Source organism: Artemia sp. Qi Xiang Cuo, chromosome 16 (assembly GCF_049724085.1).
Source record: "Artemia sp. Qi Xiang Cuo chromosome 16, ASM4972408v1, whole genome shotgun sequence".
NCBI classification, from domain to species: Eukaryota; Metazoa; Arthropoda; class Branchiopoda; order Anostraca; family Artemiidae; genus Artemia; species Artemia sp. Qi Xiang Cuo.
The window spans coordinates 16,379,112-16,398,142 of NC_142809.1; the positions used below are offsets into that span (position 1 = coordinate 16,379,112).

The 19,031-nt window shown below is 33.5% G+C and overlaps 1 protein-coding gene across 3 annotated transcripts in view; it reads right to left on the bottom strand.

The window, feature by feature from the left end:
* LOC148942629 (putative ATP-dependent RNA helicase DHX34) overlaps positions 1-19,031 on the bottom strand; it is a 158,502-nt gene that overhangs the window by 8,574 nt on the left and 130,897 nt on the right. For all 3 annotated transcript variants that reach the window (XM_089102777.1, XM_089102775.1, XM_089102776.1), the window contains exons 14-17: positions 13,003-13,119; positions 10,313-10,488; positions 7,005-7,115; positions 5,648-5,769 (exon numbers count right to left, since the gene is read on the bottom strand). In XM_089102777.1, the coding sequence (XP_088958903.1) occupies positions 5,648-5,769; positions 7,005-7,115; positions 10,313-10,488; positions 13,003-13,119 (526 nt within the window). The remainder of the gene's footprint in view (positions 1-5,647; positions 5,770-7,004; positions 7,116-10,312; positions 10,489-13,002; positions 13,120-19,031) is intronic.

Sequence of the window (19,031 nt, forward strand, 5' to 3'; positions counted from 1 at the left end):
GTTACCCATTTATAATGTCAAGTCTGGATTCTGTATGTTAGATATATTCTTGAAAGACACACAACAGGAACAAACACCGAACTCATGCGAAGCCGTAATAGGAATTACTAAGCGAGAAGTATTCATACACCTTAGAAATGACCTTTGGTTATTCTCAGTTCCAAGAGAAACTGTCGGAACTTTGTCTTGTTACAATAATACAGAAGGAATAGACCCAAAATAAAACAGAATTACTATTACAAAATGTGGGTACGATAACCATAAAACAAAGGTGTCGACTTGTAACTAAAGAGTCAACCGTCCGTACGCCGTTAATTACCACAATCAGAAAGATAATATGTCCCAAAATAACTAACTTCAAGGCGATCACCTGTCGTACACTATTCACAATTTAGAAAACAAGGAAATGAAAACCTCGATATGGCCAAAAATAGAGAAGAATAAAGGGACAATAAGGCTTACAAAAATAAGAGAAGCATTAGATTCGCAGATTCCCCCATTTACAAATGAAGACCAAAGATTGACGTATGTAGATAATAGATACGGATTGTTCCCGACCAATTTCTGGTGGAATATATTAATGGCCGCATGTTTTGTATTCGCAACCTCCCTGACCATAAGAACCCTATCGACTTTTAATGACGGAAAAATCCTAAGAATAATAAGACAGAAACCAAGGGAAGAACACGGGGAAACAGCTGAAATGCTGAGGTTAAACCCGGAACCCAATGAGAACGTCTAAGCCAAGAAATAGGAAGACATTAGAAAACGAATAGGTAGAGAGGTCTCCATTCGTCCTTGTTATGTCTTGTTCCCCCATTGTAGTATCGTTTGCGTAAAACCGTGTGGTTATGACGCTGCAACATGCGTTTCTTAAACAGCACGGACGTGCGTGAAATATGCAGGCATGAAATAAGTTGTAAAAGTAGACCTCAAACTTAATAATGTAGTGTAAATTATGTTTATTTAATATCGATATTTCCGTTCTCAAAACAAATTTGAAAACTTCTCTGTTTTAAATTTTTAGATTTTCATTGTGAGTACTAATATCAGTGTATTTATTTAATTCTTTGTCATAGCTTAAAAACCAATGTACCCAATCAACACGCGAATTATTTGTATTATGAGCGTTTACTTTAAAGAACGTGTGATTCTGCCTCACTATTTTTATTACAGGGAATAAAATGAACACACTGGATATCGAGCAGTACAATGAGCTACCCAGTGCAGATACAACCCAGTAGCATCTATTTTCATCATATCTCAACCAACGAAGAGTACTCACCATAGACCCCAGGCAATTTTCATCCCAGCTTCCTCTACGAAAACAACAGTTACCGTTGATTGTTGTTTCTTCGACCATGAACCATATTACGTATCAGTTGACACTATATTTGAACCTCAGTATCAAGTGCTTTAACAAACTATATAATCACATAAATGCTGAGAAGCCCATCGGTCAGTACAAGATATAAATACGTAGATATCGCCTTTGATACTCACTATGGACCCCAGAATAATTTGACAGTATAGTGACTGATATTTGAAGCTAAACGATATTTAACGGCATTTGAAGTTAAATAATATTTAAATTTGAAGATATTTGAAGCTGAAGTTAAAGACAATTTGAAGTTTAATTCTGAGAACCCCATCGATCAGCACAAGATAAACGATATTTAAAGATATTTGAAGTTAAATGATATTTAAATTTGAAGAAATTTGAAGCTGAAGTTAGAGACAATTTGAAGTTTAATTCTGAGAATCCCATCGATCAGCACACGATATTTAACGATATTTGAAGTTAAATGATATTTGAAGATGTTTGAAGTTGAATTTAAAGACAATATATTAAAAGAGTCACTATAGTATGACGACAACCCGTTTCAAAAGGCACAAATGAACAGTTTTACGCGAGAATACATCCTCTATGTGCCTAAAAAAATCCTAAAAAGGATATACTGAGAAGAAAAACACCAACACCTGTATTGGGAAGCATCATTTCCCAGTTGACTATTAGAACGATATTTAACGGTCATTTCCCAGTTGACTATTAGGGAAAACTTGTCGTGTAAAGACAACTAGACTCGAACTGTTCCATGAAGAAACCATAACGTAAATGCTTCAAAATTTTTGCCAAGACAAAAAGAGTGAAGAACAATAATTTACAACAGAAGGGTGTGGTACACTAAGGACACGAAGGTGATGAATAGATTTGAATCTACATGTGTTACTTCCTAATAACTTTTACAATTCAAAAATCCCAATAGTGAAAGTGTTTTAAAATTACCAGTGAACATGGTAAACACAATATTTTGTGTTTTAAATCGTTTTTGTATGCAGTATTAGATATCCAGATAGTTATGTGTAGCGTTGTAAAGCTATTCATTTAATGTAGTGTAGATAGAATGTAGTATGCCACATGGACAAAAAAAAGTTAATTCAAAAAAAAAAAACTTATGTAAAGTAGTCCCAACCTTGTTGTAAATATAAAAGTAATCAGTGTTAGATGTAGAAAAAAAAAATCTTTAGTGTAGTAGCTAACCTAGAACCATAAATAATCTTAGTCCGGTAGATAAATTTTAGGTAGGGATGTAGAATAAAATAAGACAAATAATAGAGAAAATTTTTAGCACTCCTAATGAGCAGTTACTAATGACGGTGCGTCATTAATTGATGGGAAGGGTGATGTGCACCATGAGTTAAATGCGATATATTTAAAATACAAGATTCTTTCCTTCTAAAGATGATTCGGGCAGAAATTAAACGTCCCCTAATTGAGTTCAAATACCGCTTCCAAGAATCTAAATTCTTAATCTGCAAAAAGAGAAATTGCATTCTAGCTTCAGTCAAACAACGACGCTAGTCGTTCGAATTTCGCTAAGATAATTAGTAGCAAAAAAAATGCTACGTACGATATTTCGAAGGAAGTTTAAATGGCAAAAAAACCGTGTGAACACCTGAATCATCTGGAAGATCTTAAAGAGATTATTGGACGAGGATTCGCATCCTTGGGCCACATGAGCCAATGGCAAGCCAGTCCTTACAGCGCAGGACGAAAGAACTGCGTTTGGTAGTGGGGTAGATGTGCTTTTTAATTTTAATTGTAAGTCAGACTTGAGAAGATTCATTGAGATAGAAGTTTTAACTCTTTCATCTCGGTCACCATTATTGTCATTGAAGTGACCCGTTTCTGTGCAACTAAGTTTGTAAGTTCAATAAATGTATTGTCTTTTTTATCTGTGTTTATTTCATCTTATTTTTCCGCATCTAGCCAGATAATAGATTATTAGTTCTTAAGTCACCAAGGTAAATGCTCCCAAAATAATCTGACCTCAAGATAGCCCGGGAAGAAGAGGCCACACTTTTTCATCCTTAAACGCACCAAAAATTGTCTTTGCCCTAGCTCAGAAGAATGCTTCTAGCCCCTGCTAGCCTATAAGAATTCGTATCTCTTAAGTCAGACCTGATTGTGCTGTGGAAACAAAGCTCTGAGACGTCAAAATTTATAGTTCAATAATTCTTAATTCCTCATAACTTTTGATGGATTAAATTAAATGAAATAATTCAAAGATATTCAAAATCAGCATTAAAATACAATTCGATTAATACGTATATTGGAGAAATTACAGCATCCGGTTCAATTATAAGGAATAACAATAGGAAAATAAATTCATATCTGATTTATTGAGAAAGCCAGGTTTTATCTTTGACTAATAAGAATACGTTTGATTCAAATACTAATTTTTCTATCACAAACCATATCAAAATAGTTTCTTCAATGGTACAATCAGACTTGCTGTAATAATCAAATATCTTTGAATAAATAATTTGCATTCATGCAAATTATTTCAGAATTCATGACACAGGTCATGAACAAAAAGCGGTTTTGTCTCTTTTTTAGTTGAGGGTGCATGATCATAATAACTATTCCCCTTTTTTCTATTGTCATTCTCGTTTTTGCCCATTTGTAATACTTCTCTGGCTCAAGCTTTGTGTGTTTGTCATTAACTTTTTAGTTTTATTTTTTTAATCTAGTCTTTCACGCAATCCTATTTTTAGTAATCAATATTTCTGCAGTTACTTTTCTATTTTCACCTTCAATTATTATTCTGTTTTTATCTTTCTATGACTTTCTTCCTATTATCTCTTATTACTATTCTCGATATCTTTCAATGTTTCTCTAATTCCGAATAATTTTGACTTGTATTATGTTTTTGATTTCAAATGTTTTATTTTTACATTGTTTGACTTGGAATGTGAATTCAGCTATTTTTTTTAGCTTAGGATGATCATTTTGGCTATAACGAAAGAAAGGATGAGAAGGCTAGGATACGTTCTACGAATGAAGGAGGACAGAATGTCAAAGATTGTCCTTGTTGGCAAACCGTTTCAGGCCAAACGAAAAGCAGATCGTCCCCGAACGGGGTGGGAGGATATCGTAAGAAAAATTTAAGGGGAAAAGAAAATTTTTGGGAAGGTATAAAGAGGGTTTTGAATAGATTTGGATGGAGCAGGAGCGTGCACAGCCGTGTTGGCCTCAAGCGACTTGATGCTGCAGTGAGTTTTTAGTAGTAGTAGTAGTAGCAGATAGTTATTTTTGAATAAAATATCATCTTATCTCCACCCCTTCTTTCGTTTTTCGCCATTAATTGTGTAAAGTTCATTATTTGTTTTTTGACACGAAACTACTGAATGTCACTTTCAGTGACATGTGACGTACACGTGAAATGTTAAAAACTAATTGTTGTTATTTTTTCATTCGTCAGTTCTATTTTTGGCATATTACTTGTTTGAATAGTTTTTAACATTTTTTATGTTGTCTTGGTTGTTTCTTCTTTTTTTTTACTTTGACATAAGAAAGTAAATTCGGCTCTATTACAGCTTGTGATACTTTATTGAAAATAGATATTATCTTATACCGTATTACCGCACAAGCACAGACCAGATCACCAACAGAAAAGCAAGCAAAATACTGCAATACATTAAACGATCCTGCCAAAAGACGGGACACAAAAACTATACTGATTTAGTTATGTTAACACGTGAGCTCAATAATCTACTTAAAGTCGAGGAACCATTCCTAGTCTGCGACCACAAGAGATATCAGAAAAGCGATGCATGAACGCCCTTGGTAAAGATCATCTGATAGAACTACTTTGAGCTGCGTCGATTGGAACTTCATACTGATCCTTAAGCTACGAGTTGACAGGAGGTAAAAAAAAGAGTAAAGACGGTATTGGACGTTACAGTCCCTACCAGCTTTGCTGATTTCCGTTTCATAGCCCTTTAGCCACGAAGTACAATGGGAGTTGTACTAAATTACTTGCGACACGGGGAATTAAACATAGGTACCGTTCGTTCCTGGGCCTGGCTTTAACCATTCTGCTGTCAAAATGTAAAATAAAAAGTCCAACAAAAAGAAAGGTTACGAATAAGCAACCATGATTATTTAATATTGAAGGCTTCTTGCCTAAAATATATGAAAATAATTATTACATGGAAACTATCAGAGAATCATTCCTTGGGACAGGTGGGATTGAACTAGAGAACCATTGATCAAGATCTACAGCCTCATCCACTGTGACGTCACGTCACGATGTTCGGGACTAAGGAAGCAGTAAAAAAATAACTATTACCAAAGACTTACCTTTAATTCTTAGCTTTAATAGCTCGTCCCACTGTTTGCGTATTTCACAGGACTTCTTAAGTAGAGTTATACCAGCTGATGTGTCTACAAACCGAACTTCCAACCAACTGTCAAATATGAACCTACAAAATAATAAATTAAGGTAAAGTTCAAATAGAAGGACTAATTAAACGGTAAAATACTGTTCACGCACTACGTTCACATTAGCTTTTGGAGTAGGTCTCTATTGAACCCACTTTAATTTTCAACAGTAACACAAATGCTGCAGTTTAAAAAAAAACCATTTAATTTGTCTGAATATGTGAATTTTGAATTTACCGTAAACATCCATTCCTACGGAACCTAATTTATATTCCTACGAAACGTAAATAATATTTATTCCTATTGAACGTAAGTAGTAAACGTAAATATTAAAGACACCAATTATCTCAGATCAATACTCAATTAGAAATTAAAGATGTTTAAGAGTACTCAGCAACTCACCTATTGTATTTTTTTTTCTTCTTCACACAAAAATAAGATTTCTAAATCATCAAACTGGGATATACTGCCTTTTTTAAGCTAGTGAAAAACCTGCTTTAAAAAAAACCCTGGTTAATTGGAATCCTTATAAGCATATTCGCACAAACAGAGGAACACAGCGTACATGTGAAATGTCAAATTTGCGGATCATCAAGTTTGACCTAAAAACTGTGTATGATCTCTAACCTTAAAAACACAAAATTTGATATAATAGTGCATTTTTCTTTTGTGTTTTTTTCTTCCTTATTCTTTCTGCACCTTCCTTTTTTGTGTATGTGGGTAATGAATAAATAATCGAATAAATATTAAATTTGAAATGGAAAGTCAATACCTGTCAAATTCAAGAGAAATATCAACAGTTTTTAAAGACAGAAGCAAAGTTATTTCCTGTTAAATTTAAAAAGAGTATCAACATCATTTGAAGATACGAATCAAACTATTACCTGTCAAATTCAAGAGAAGTATAAACAGCATTTGAAGATAGGAATAAAGTCATTACCTGCTAAATTCAAGAGAAGTCTTAACAGTGTTTAAAGATAGAAGCAAAGTTATTTCCTGTTCAATTTAAAAAGAGTATCAACATCATTTGAAGATAGGAATAAAGTCACTACCTGCTAAATTCAAGAGATGTCTCAACAGTGTTTAAAGATAGAAGCAAAGTTATTTCCTGTTAAATTTAAAAAGAGTATCAACATCATTTGAAGATAGGAATGAAGTCACTACCTACTAAATTCAAGAGAAGTCTCAACAGAGTTTAAAGATAGAAGCAAAGTTATTTCTTGTTAAATTTAAGAAGACTATCACCATCATTTGAAGATAAAAATAGAAGTATTACCTGTCAAATTCAAGAGAAGTATCAACAGCAGTTGAAGATAGGAATAAAGTTTGAGCGGCGGGGAGTCTCAGCGTGTTGATCAGATATGGTTTTGCTGTCTCTAAAAGCGTCCTGAAATTTAATGTTCATTATTAATCAAATAATTAAAGCTAATTCATTCAATTTCATTATTTGGATAATCAAACGTAAACTTGATCTAGGGTTCATTTAAATTATGTTGATTAAATTTAACCTTAAATTAGGGATTAATTATGATGAATTCAGTTTTAATCAAATTAATTTTAGTGTTTGGATTAAATTGAAGCATAAAACCTAACCTTCAACTTTAGATTGAATACTGAATAATTGAGATTAAATGAATCATTAATAAACACTTCCCAGTTTATACATAATTATACCGATTTTAGTATTTTTTTTAGAATTTCAAAATAAAAAAAAAACAAAAAAAAAACAACATAATTTGAGTCTATGGTTTAAAGTTTTTTTTTCTTTCTGTTCTCGCTGGGCCGCGTTCAAAAGTTCGCTTGAAAGGAAAGTAAAACACAACATAAAAAAAGAACACAAATTTGCGGCAAAACAAAAGAAAGTTGAAGCTGCGGCTGAAAATACTTGAAAATTTACTTAATAATTGTTGGAGAAGAAAAAGGCCCCAGCCCCATTTACTTGAACTTATGTGATTACAAGAATGACCTTTGATTGGAAGTTTTCTATCTTCATATTAACACTTAACATTGTCTCAAAGCTGGTTTTTGAGCTCAGTCTTATAGGATTTAGCTATGAGAAAAGAAGAATAAAACTCAAGAAGAAAAGAAAGACAAGAGAGAAGAAAAAGAAGGAAAGAAAGAAAGAAGACAGAGAAAAAGAATATATATTTTAGGCAGCAACCACTAATTTTAAATTTCATATCAATCCTAAATCAATATTTAGTATTTTACAGGGCAAATAATGCCTAAAAAATGTATATATATATATATATATATATATATATATATATATATATATATATATATATATATATATATATATATATATATATATATATATATATATATATATATATATATATATATACATATATATATACACTACTACTACTACACACGTACTATATATATATACATGTATATATATATATTATATATATATATATATATATATATATATATATATATATATATATATATATATATATATATATATATATATATATATATATATATATATATATATATATATGTATATATATATATGTATATATATATATATATATATATATATATATATATATATATATATATATATATATATATATATATATTATATATATATATATATATATATATATATATATATATATATATATATATATATATATATAAATATATTCGTTGCCACGAACTGTTTGAAACCGTAAAAACTCTCACACTAGCATAACTTAAGAATTTGCGTTACGTTATGTAATCTTACGGAGTAAATTTTGCCCATAACGCAGGCAGGGCCAATTAGACTCTAGCTCTACGTAAAATTTGCATTATGGGATAGTCAACAAAGTAGCAACAAAATGATATTTCCAGATGAGCAATTAATAAATTTAAAAATAAACTAAAAAGATTTCCTAGAAAGCCTTTCACGTTTGATAAGAGCTTGAATCTGCAATCCTAATCCCTATTTTTAATTTTTTAATAGTTCACTTATGATGATTGTGATTATTTCTCATGATGATTATATTGGTTTTAGAGATTTTTACAATTTCTCAGTGTGAAACGACTTATTCAAGTGTAGTCAAACTTAAACACTTAGCAAATAAAATTGAGTATACACTGTGAAAGCAACCTAAACGATAAAAAAAAAAAGAAATAAAAGAAAGCTATTTTTCTTTGAATTTTGAATAAGAAAAAGTTGTGAAAAACAGACGCACTATGAGATCAAAATAACAATCTAAAGAAGTTGTGTGATATACACGATATTTATAAGAAGTTCAAGTTATTTCTTTCTTTGAAATGAATGAAGACGCATATACTAGGCCTGAAGAAAGAAAAATTTCGAAAATAGGCCTAGCGAAAACGTAGCACAAAATAATGAGAAGTTAGACCTTAAGACAAATCCACTGACAAATGCAAAAACCAAGACACAGGAACTTATAAAATAAAACAAATATATCAAAAACAAAAAAGGGAATTTAACAATGGTTTCGTTGTAAAATATATTCTTTAATTTCATTGGTTTACATCTATGACGTTTTTGTAGGTCAAACAAATAATTTCCTAAGCGCATACCAGAAACAGAAGGAGATACACGCGTGATTTCTAAACCTGATTGATTCCTGCGTTAAATTTTAAGCCGCTAAAAAGAAAGAAAAGCTATTGAATCGAAAGATTTTTTAATATTAAAAGAATAGTAGAAATTTGAAGCCAGTAAAAAGAACAGAAAGTTTCGAGTCAAAAGATTTTTTAGTAGTTAAAAGCCGGCAAAATTTTTAAAGCCACAAAATTTTAAGCTAGCAAAAAGAACGAAAACTTTTCGAGTCGACAAATTTTTTACTAGTAAAGAGCCAGTAAAAATTTTAAAACTCCAAAATGGAAGCTAGTAAAAATAATGAAAATTTTTTGAATAAAAAGATTTTTTACTAGTAGTCAGTAAAAATTTTAAAACCGAAAATTGAACCCAGTAAAAATTTTAGAGCCAAAAGATTTTAAGACAGCAAAAAGAAAATAAAAGTTTTTGAGTCAAACAATTTGTACTAGTAAAAAGCCAGTAAAAGTTTTAAGTTAAAATTGTAAAGACGAAGACTGTTAAGCCAGTGAAAAGAAGAAAAATTTAAGATTTGAAGCCAGTAATCCGAAAACATTTCGGAGTCGGAAGATTTTTTGCTATTTACTATTAAATGTAAAAACTAGTAAAAAGTACAAGTGGCCAGTAAAAATCTTAACGCCAAAAAATGTTAAACCCGTAAAAAGAAAGAAATTTTTTGAGTTGAAAAATGTTGACTAGTAAAAGCCCTTAAAAATTTTAAAGCCAAAGCTTTAAGCCAGCAAAAAATACAAAAAGTTTTCATGTTAAGAAATATTTACCAGTAAAAAGCCCGCATAAATTTTAAAGTAAAAAAAATGTTAGGCCGGCAAATAGAACGAGAAGTTTTTGAGTTTTGAGCCAGTAAAATATTAAGGCCAAAACATTTTAACTCAGCAAAAAGAACAAAGTTTTTGAGTCAACAGATTTTTTGCAAGTAAATTCTCTGGTTTCTCTATGTACAAGATAAAGAAGGTAAGTAAAAAATATAATCGGATGTGAAACAGTTCTAGACTTACATGTAACACAGTAGCTGGTGTTTACTACTAACCGGATTTCTTCTCTGAAATCCAGGAATATCAACAATGTCAGCTTCCGTCAATTGTAAAACTTCTGGGTTATTAGCGAAATAACTCATTGGATGTAATGTTGTAAATGGCTTTCCACGAGTATGAAATAATTGTTCTGAACCAGGCTGAAAAAAGTTTAGAGAAAATTTATACTAACAGGCTGCAATACATGTATTGGTATAGGGTGTAGGTGAGACGAACCCAGGATTTCACAAAGTCTCCATTCAACTGGAGTTCCCGGGGACTTATTGCTGCCCAGTAGACTTGAGAATAAGTCTATTCTCTCCCAAAACAAAATTTAAGGAGAATTACCAAATTACGAGAAGAAAAGAATCTCAGGGGGGGGGGGCAAAGAGGTTCAAGACCCAGTGGGAAAATTAAAAAACTACAGTAGGACGAAAAGGCTTAGGAGGGAGGAGAAGGCCCATGACCTATTAAGAAAAACTACAGATAATCATGAAATAGGATCGGCTGGACTACAACGGTTTATGGAAAGATTGGGAGGTACTGAATTTGGGGTTGGGTTGAAGAATTTTGGGAAGGAATCTGAGTGATCTTATCAACTCAAAGGAGATTTTGATCTTTTATGACGAGGAGGAATCCCTTGGGGAAGATCCCCTGGGGGAAGAGGTGAAAGACTACCATTTCTCTCAATTCACAATTGGTGGGAAAGTTGCAATCCTATTACTGAGGCCTTGCCTTTCTAGTCTTCATTTGACATCGCCGTTTGTCCTTCATGCAATTGTCTTAGGGGATGGGACCCAGAAAAAAGCATGGAAAATCCATGGTTCGCTCAAATTTTTATCTCATTTCCCTGAACCCCTATCGTTTTCACTGGCCTTTGTATTTTTGGCCATACATGACTTCAAATTATGCAAAGGGGCAATTCAAGTTTTAATTGAGATGTGGTTTTGTTTTCACCGATGGAGATTAAGAGGCGAGTTCACCCAATTTTTCTTGGAGGCTGGCATCATCAAATTTGCCAGAGCCTGGCTCTATGCTTCTCACTAATGTAAATGCATGAGAGCAAGGAAATTTCAATTTAATCATGCTTAACACAATTAGGTTCCTCAAATCACATGGATTCTTCCTTCTTTGAAAGTCCAAACTTGATGAAGATGGCTGTACAGACAATAGCTTTGATTGGTTGGACAGAGATACTGACTGGCAATGAAACTGAGCTAAGCAAATGGTATTTTCCAGATCCATAAGCCAACAGGTAGCTGCCACGGAGAGGTACAAAGAAGAAAGAATAGAAGATAAATAAGTTTGGTGATTTTGAAGTTGGTGTTACATATTTTATGCTTGTGTTTTTATGTTCTGACCTATGGCGTGGTGGCGGTCATTTTTTCTAAGGAGGGAGGTGTTGGGACCTTTGGCCCTGTTTATCAGAAAAATGCCTTTCTCGTAAATTTAACTTATTTTATCTTCAATTGTAATGTTTAAATCTTGAGCCAGGCTGTTACTACGAGACGTCTTAAAAGAATTCGATAATTAATTCAAGCCGAAAAGTGTAGACAGCGATGACTCATACATCTTAAAAGGACACTGGGTAATTTTAATTTCGACTCAGCCATTCAAACAGAGGTCCAGAGCGTAGCGCACAAAGGCGCATCTCAAAGTGTATTTATTAATTTTAAAAATTTTGAGTTTCAGTTCTTATGTTGAGTTCGAAATGAATATGGTAAGCTTTCTTCATTCTATATCCTTGACTTTTTGATTATCCTAGGTAGGGTCTGAAGCCTAGAGAGAGGTTAAGATTAGAATGACTTGGTATAGGACGCTATACTAGCTAGAGATTAGCGGTGATCCAGGTTGTGGCACCCGTGGCCGAGAGTGGCCGTTCGATCACGTCACCATACCCTGGAACAGGGTATACCGTAATAGGGTATTAACGTACCCTACATATACGGTACAGTAGTGGTGGCGGCGAGACATCCCACACCAATACGTCGTGGCAGTGTCGATTACACTCCAATACTCCCCCCATGCATTTATCTAAAAGACATGGCACTGAAAGTTAGACGATTTGGGCAATGATACCCGAGTCACTACGATAACTAATTGCATTAAAATCATCATGATAAAATTAAAATTATACACAAGTTAAATGTATAAAAAATTATAACTAAATTTATTACCTTATTATTACCTTATAATTTATTTTCACATGATTCATAAATTTTTGGCACTTCTTTCGAAGGTGTATACTTAGTACGGATACCACCATTGACACGCCTAAAGGTCGAATTTGGCATTTTCAAACTTTTACAATAAATAATGATAATCATTTGTTGATTTGCCATCAAAGGGAAGATCAGCACGGCAAAGTGTGTCCTGATCCCCCTTTGAAGAAAAGTTTAGCAAACGGGTTAAGGCAATTACCCGAGAAGTACAACAATGTGAAATACAGCCTTTAGGTGTAGCGGCAGAGATATATTTCCCCAAGCTATGGAAGATTAGAGAGTAAATGCATTCCCCCTCCCCACATATTTATCTAAAAGACATCTCACTAAAAGTTAGAAAATTTGAGTTAGAAATTTTGAGTTAGAAAATTAGAAAATCAGTTTAGAAAAGGATATCCGAAGGACTACTACCACAACTATTAATATATTAAAATTATGAAGATAAAACAAAACCTTATAGCTGTTGTGTTCATCGCCAATTGCAACTTGTGGAAAAAGACTGCTGCACAAAATGAGTTTTAATACCAATAAATCCTTAAAGTTGGTCGTGGAGGCACCAAAGAGGAGAGCCTGAAAAAAGAAATCATTTAAAGAATCTTCTTCAGTATCCAAAGTTCTAGGCAAGTACGGATTAGGAATACAAAAGGAAAGCACAAAACAAGGAAACAAACAGAAGGAAAAATGCAAAATAAGATTAAGAGAGGAAAAGGTATGGCAAATACTGCGTTTAACAGACTTACAACAATTTGGAGGTCGAATAAGTACTCTCTTCTATTAAAGCTACGACTCCTCAACAGTAATATACTTTCTGTTCTGTTATATGCTAACGAGTGGTAGGAAATTGACGTAAAAACAGAAAAAAGACAAACAACGTTTGAAAATATGCGCTTGAGGTGTATATTAAATGTTGGGTGGCGACAAAAAGTCACTAACGCGGAGTTTTGTCAGAGAAAAGGCTAGACACTTATTTCTGAAGCAGTGAATAAGAAAACATGAAATTATCTCGGCCATGTCCGTTGGATCCAGAAGTCAATAATCTCACAACAAGTGCAGGAATGGGATCCATGTGGCGTCAACAGAGAGGGAGACCGAAAAATCAACTCAGGCACAGATAGAGCTGCATTTCCGATGTGCTAATATTTCAATCGTGCCCTAGTCGGAAGATATCCTCGCTGCAGCAAGCATGCGAGATGTCTAAAGAGGCTTCGTCAATGTCCTATGGGTTACGGATAGCACAGGAGAAACTAAATTTCAAGTAAATTCTAACTACACGTATAACCGTTTATGTATTGATGGATTTCTGAAATTTTCTATTTGGAAGCCGAATTTCAAACATGTTCCCGAACAATTTTTTAACATCTAACTATTCCATTACAGCGTCAATTGCCGTCAATGCTTATTAATTTGAGCCATAAGCCGGCATTAAGGCTTTTTTTTAATTTTACTTAGTACCCTTATATACAGTAAATATTACTTCTATTACTACCATAAACAACTCACTGCAGCCCCAAGCCATCTGAGGCCCAAACACCTGCACATGTCCTCCTCTGTCCTAATCTATTCAAAGCTTCACTCTTTACCCACCCTCCCATGAAGTTAGAATTTTTTGAATTCTTCCTTATGATCCCTTCCCACCCCACTCAGGGCCAGATATGGCCCAAGATGGATCACCAGAAAGCACTATCTTGGGCAATCTGGCAACTTCATCCGTAAGACGTGGCCTAGCCACTTGGATCTTTCTTGCATTATAGCCCAAGAAAGTGGGCTCGAACCACATTTTTTGCACAGATTACTGTTTGATATACAGTCAGTCAAACAAGCACCTATAACTATCCTTAACAATTCCTCTGGAAAACATTTAACACATCTTTCTCGACCTAAGTTTCAAAAACCGAAATCAAATTCAACCCTTCACCTTTTAATAACCCATTTTCACAAGCAGCCCCTATATCCGGCATAACTCGCCATCAGACATGTCCCTTCCCCTGGTTTTCAAACTTTTACGATTTAAATACATTCTAAGACCACACTATGGAAAGGAAATAATAAATGAAAAACAAAATAAAAAAGGGTGAGAAAACGAGGATTTTGTCAACCAGTGGACAAACATGAAGATGATGAATAAGCAAATATTTCGACAAGGACCTCCGCCAAGTCGTCCTCAGTGCAAAAAAAAAAAAAAAAAAAAAAAAAAAAAAAAAAAATCTAATCTTTAGAAGTTTACCTGACAAAAAGCGAACAGACACCTGACAAAAAGTTTACCTGACAAAAAGCGAAATCCTGAATTTTCCTTAATTTCTAGGCACTTTTTAATTAAACTGCAGAATAAAACAAGTTTTTTCTATTATTCCCTCACCCCCGAAAAAGTCTTTGGTACGTGTCTGACCATATGCGAACAATTTTCTGCAGCCATTCGAGCTTAAGTTCAAAAAAAAAAAAAAAAATCTAACCTTTAGAAGTTTACCTGACAAAAAGCGAACAGAGTGTCTGTTCGCTTTTTGTCAGGTAAACTTCTAAAGGTTAGATTTTTTTTTTTTTATTCAAAAGCGACAGACAAATTACAAAGGAAAATTTAAAAACGCATCAAAAATGTGAAACTGATATCTACACCCTTATGATTTTGGGGAATATTTCTGGTCTACGCTGTTACTATGAAAGTAAAGAGTATGTTAGATTTTTTTTTTTTTTTTTGCCAAATTCCCATTTTATAGTAAAATTCCCATATTAATTCCAAAATTCCGAGAAAACTGATTAGTTTTCTCGGATTAGTTAGATTTTTTTTTTTTTTAATACGTAATAAAGGACATCAATAAAGGATCGATCTAGTTCATTACATATGTTAGAGTAAAGAGCGAACTCAAGCCCAAAGGAACTGAACCCAGTGGTTCATCCATATTATCTTCATTATTTTAGCCAGGAGGTAACTAAAACGAGTTTCTTTATTAAATTTCAAAGGATAATATGGGAATTTGGGATTTTTAATGTGGGAATTTTGGAATTAATATGGGAATTTTACTATAAAATGGGAATTTGGCAAGTACACCATTAGAACCTCCTTGTCCGAAACCCCTATTTAGGAAACTTTCTGTCCCTTGGCTTGAGCAGCAAGGGAAAAATATCGGCTTGAAAATCAAGAAAAGTGGCAGCAACTTCAACATCCTGCCTAAACGGCATCTTTTTTGTTTCCGTTTTTTTTTTCCCTTCAGCTAGCTAGGCATTGGAAAATCATCGAGAGCTGCATAACGGCTAAGCAAGTATTCATTTTTGTTGGACCGGTGTTTTTGCTGCACTTGGAAATTTTCAAATTACTAATTGTTAAAGGATGTTCTTTCAGTGTGGGGATATTCTCCCTATGTTATTTTGGAGTGGCATCGTTAAATTTTTTGGCTGTAGCCAAAAAATTTTTTGGGTTTCTTTTTTTTAAAGAAAATTTCCGAAGAAAAATATACCAAGAAGAGAGTCATGCATACTCCCGCCATTTACCCGTGCCCCAGCCATTTAAACATTTGCCTCTCAATTACTTGGACTATCTGTCATGGCTTTTCTCTGTCTACAATTAGCCATGACTAGATGCAACCTATGTATGCAACCTACTGCAAAATACTTGATAACTTCAATTCAAAATCAGTTACAGGGTAATTGCCTCTCAATTAATTGGACTATCTGTCTTGGCTTTTCTCTGTCTTCAATTAACCATGTCTTGATGCAACCTATGTATGCAACCTACTGCAAAATACATGATAACTTCAATTCAAAATCAACAGAAAATATATACCAAAAGCAGATGTCCAAAGTTGGAAATGTTCGTGTGATTCAATTTGCGATTGTTTCATTGGGCTATTTACGTTGGCCTGAAATTGTGCACCACAATGTTAAGCTTCAGTGCCATTGGTTCTGCCGTGTATGGAGGACTATCAATTTGATTTGCCGATCATTGCCACAAAAAGTATTGAACTCGAATCCTTCAGCGCCAAAGGAGAGTCCCTCCGTCTTTGTGCTGTGGCAACTTGTAGTATAAATGTACCATTTAGTGTATGATGTCTAAGACGTGATATTAATAGTTGAAAAATTATTCCATTTCATTTTGGAGCAAAATTTTCGTCTTTTCGTATTAAGAAATACAGTATGTATAAAAAAATTACAGTAATGACCATACTCTAGCCAATAGTAACTGAGGCAATAGGTAAAAGAAAAAGAGTTTTTTTTTGTATCTATGTTGTCATGCAAATGCTTCGTGAAAGGTATGATGTCAAACGAATCCTTCGAAGAAGATATATTAATAAGGCTTAAGATACATACGTATGACATTTTGAGTTTCAAAGTAGAAAAGATATGCCAAATTGACTATCAACTTACTGATTACAAAAATATACTGAAAATGAATATATGAATCGAGTTATTGGCCTATTTAGTAAGTATGATGTCATTGATTAATCTTGTACATGAAACATGCAGTTTTCGTAAAAAATTGATCTTCGAAAAAATGATTTTACGTTTTTCACGTAAAATCGGAAAAAAAGATGCCGTATATGCAGAATATCGTAGTTCAAGGAACTAATCTTGTCTTTAAAGCCAGTAGACTTTCCTCGTTATTTAAGCCAAGGAACGGTAGGTTTCCTATATAGGGGTTTCGGACAAGGCGGTTCTAATAGTGCACTTCTTGTTTTGACCTGACACTATTTTTTTAAGCTATTACATTTCTTAGTATTGGACGTGATCGTCTCTTACTAGGTTGATAGCTACCGCCACAACCCGGACATATATAACGTCATAATATAGCATTCTTCTATTTACATCGTATATGGTTCTAATACGACTATTATGATATTCATGATCTAGTATATGAAAATGCAGTTCGTTGCAAAAATATTCAAATAAAAACTACAAAAGCACGTAGATGTGACAAATTCCTTTAAAATAAACCATTAAACATTGCTCTACGATGTTCCTCTGCCCAGATAGCTTGGGAGAAGAAAAAGGGAAAGAAAAAACCTGCCGTCGACGAAAATATCATGATAATACAAAATTTCCTAGTTTTTCAAGTCAATGCATTTTCGTTGTTGTTCAAGCCAAGGGACTTTAAGGTTTCTTTTATAGGGGTTCAGACAAGGCCGTTCTAATGGTGTACTTTGTAGTTTTATTTAAAATTTTCAGGAATTATTCCAGTTTCAATTGACAAGTCATATTTTTTTTTTAATCCTAACAAAATTACTAGGTTTTATACAACTATAACCAAATGCTTTTTATAATGTTAAAAATTCTATTTTGATCTTCGTATGCGAATTGATGTTAATAAAACTTTTTACTCAAGTGTTATACAAAAATGGAGTTTCTCGTAAACAGTGATTCTATTTTAAAAATTGGTTTTGTTGATTACAAAAGATTTTTAAACATATCAATTTCCTTTAAAATGAGCCACTAGACAGCTCTCTATGATGTTCCAGTGCTCCACTACCTGAGGATAAAAAACGGAAAAGAAAAAACGGGCCGTCAATGCAAAATATCCTCATAATGAGCAGTTTCCTTGTTTTTCAGGTCAAAAAATATTCCTTGTTGATCTACCCAAGGGGCTGTAAGTTTTCTTTATAGGGGTGTCAGATGAGACGGTTCTACTGGTCAGGGACGTACTTAGGGGGGGGGGCCTCCGGACCCGGGCCCCCCAAAATCTCACAATTTTTTTCATTTTCCCATAATTTTCTGATTTTTCTCACAGAATAATGGGTTTGAAGGATTTAGCCCCCCCCACAAATTGGGCCCCGAAACAAATTGGGCCCCCCCGAAACAAATTCCTGCGTACGTGCCTGCTACTGGTGTACATTGTATTTCGATCTGATGTCATTTTTAGAAGTTGTGTGCTGTTTTATTTCTTTGTTTTGGACGTGACCCTCTTTGCCTGGGTTGCTGCTATTGTTGCAGCCATGATTAATACAAAAAAAGTTGTAAAAGTACCAGATCCTGTTCCCATTTTTTATAACAAACCCGGTTAGAACAAACCGGTTATAACAAGACCCAGTTTCCATTTTTAATAAGAAACCTGGTTATAACAAACTGGTTATAACAAGACTTGGTTCCCATTATATATTACAGATATACTTCTGTAAGAAGTATTAAGAAAGTAGATATGAAAAGAATAATTACAAAGAAAAACAATCTACTGTTTCACAAGCAACTCTATCCATATTCATTACCAAAAAGTTACTTCAGCTATCACTCTTCAAATTAGAGAGGGAAGCTCATAGCCACTGGGTTGCACTAACTGTTAACAAAGAATGTATTATTGTACATATGATTAATATCATAAATCCTAATACTACCCAACTTCGTTCCTTAAAGACATTGTTCTTTACTAGGTTTCAGCTATATGTGATGAAACTTACATAGTCTCCATTTATAATGAACCACATCGATCCTTTATGTAAAACCCCCAATAATTACTGCATTTTACACAACTATGTCTACAAGCGTCTTATAATGGTAAAATT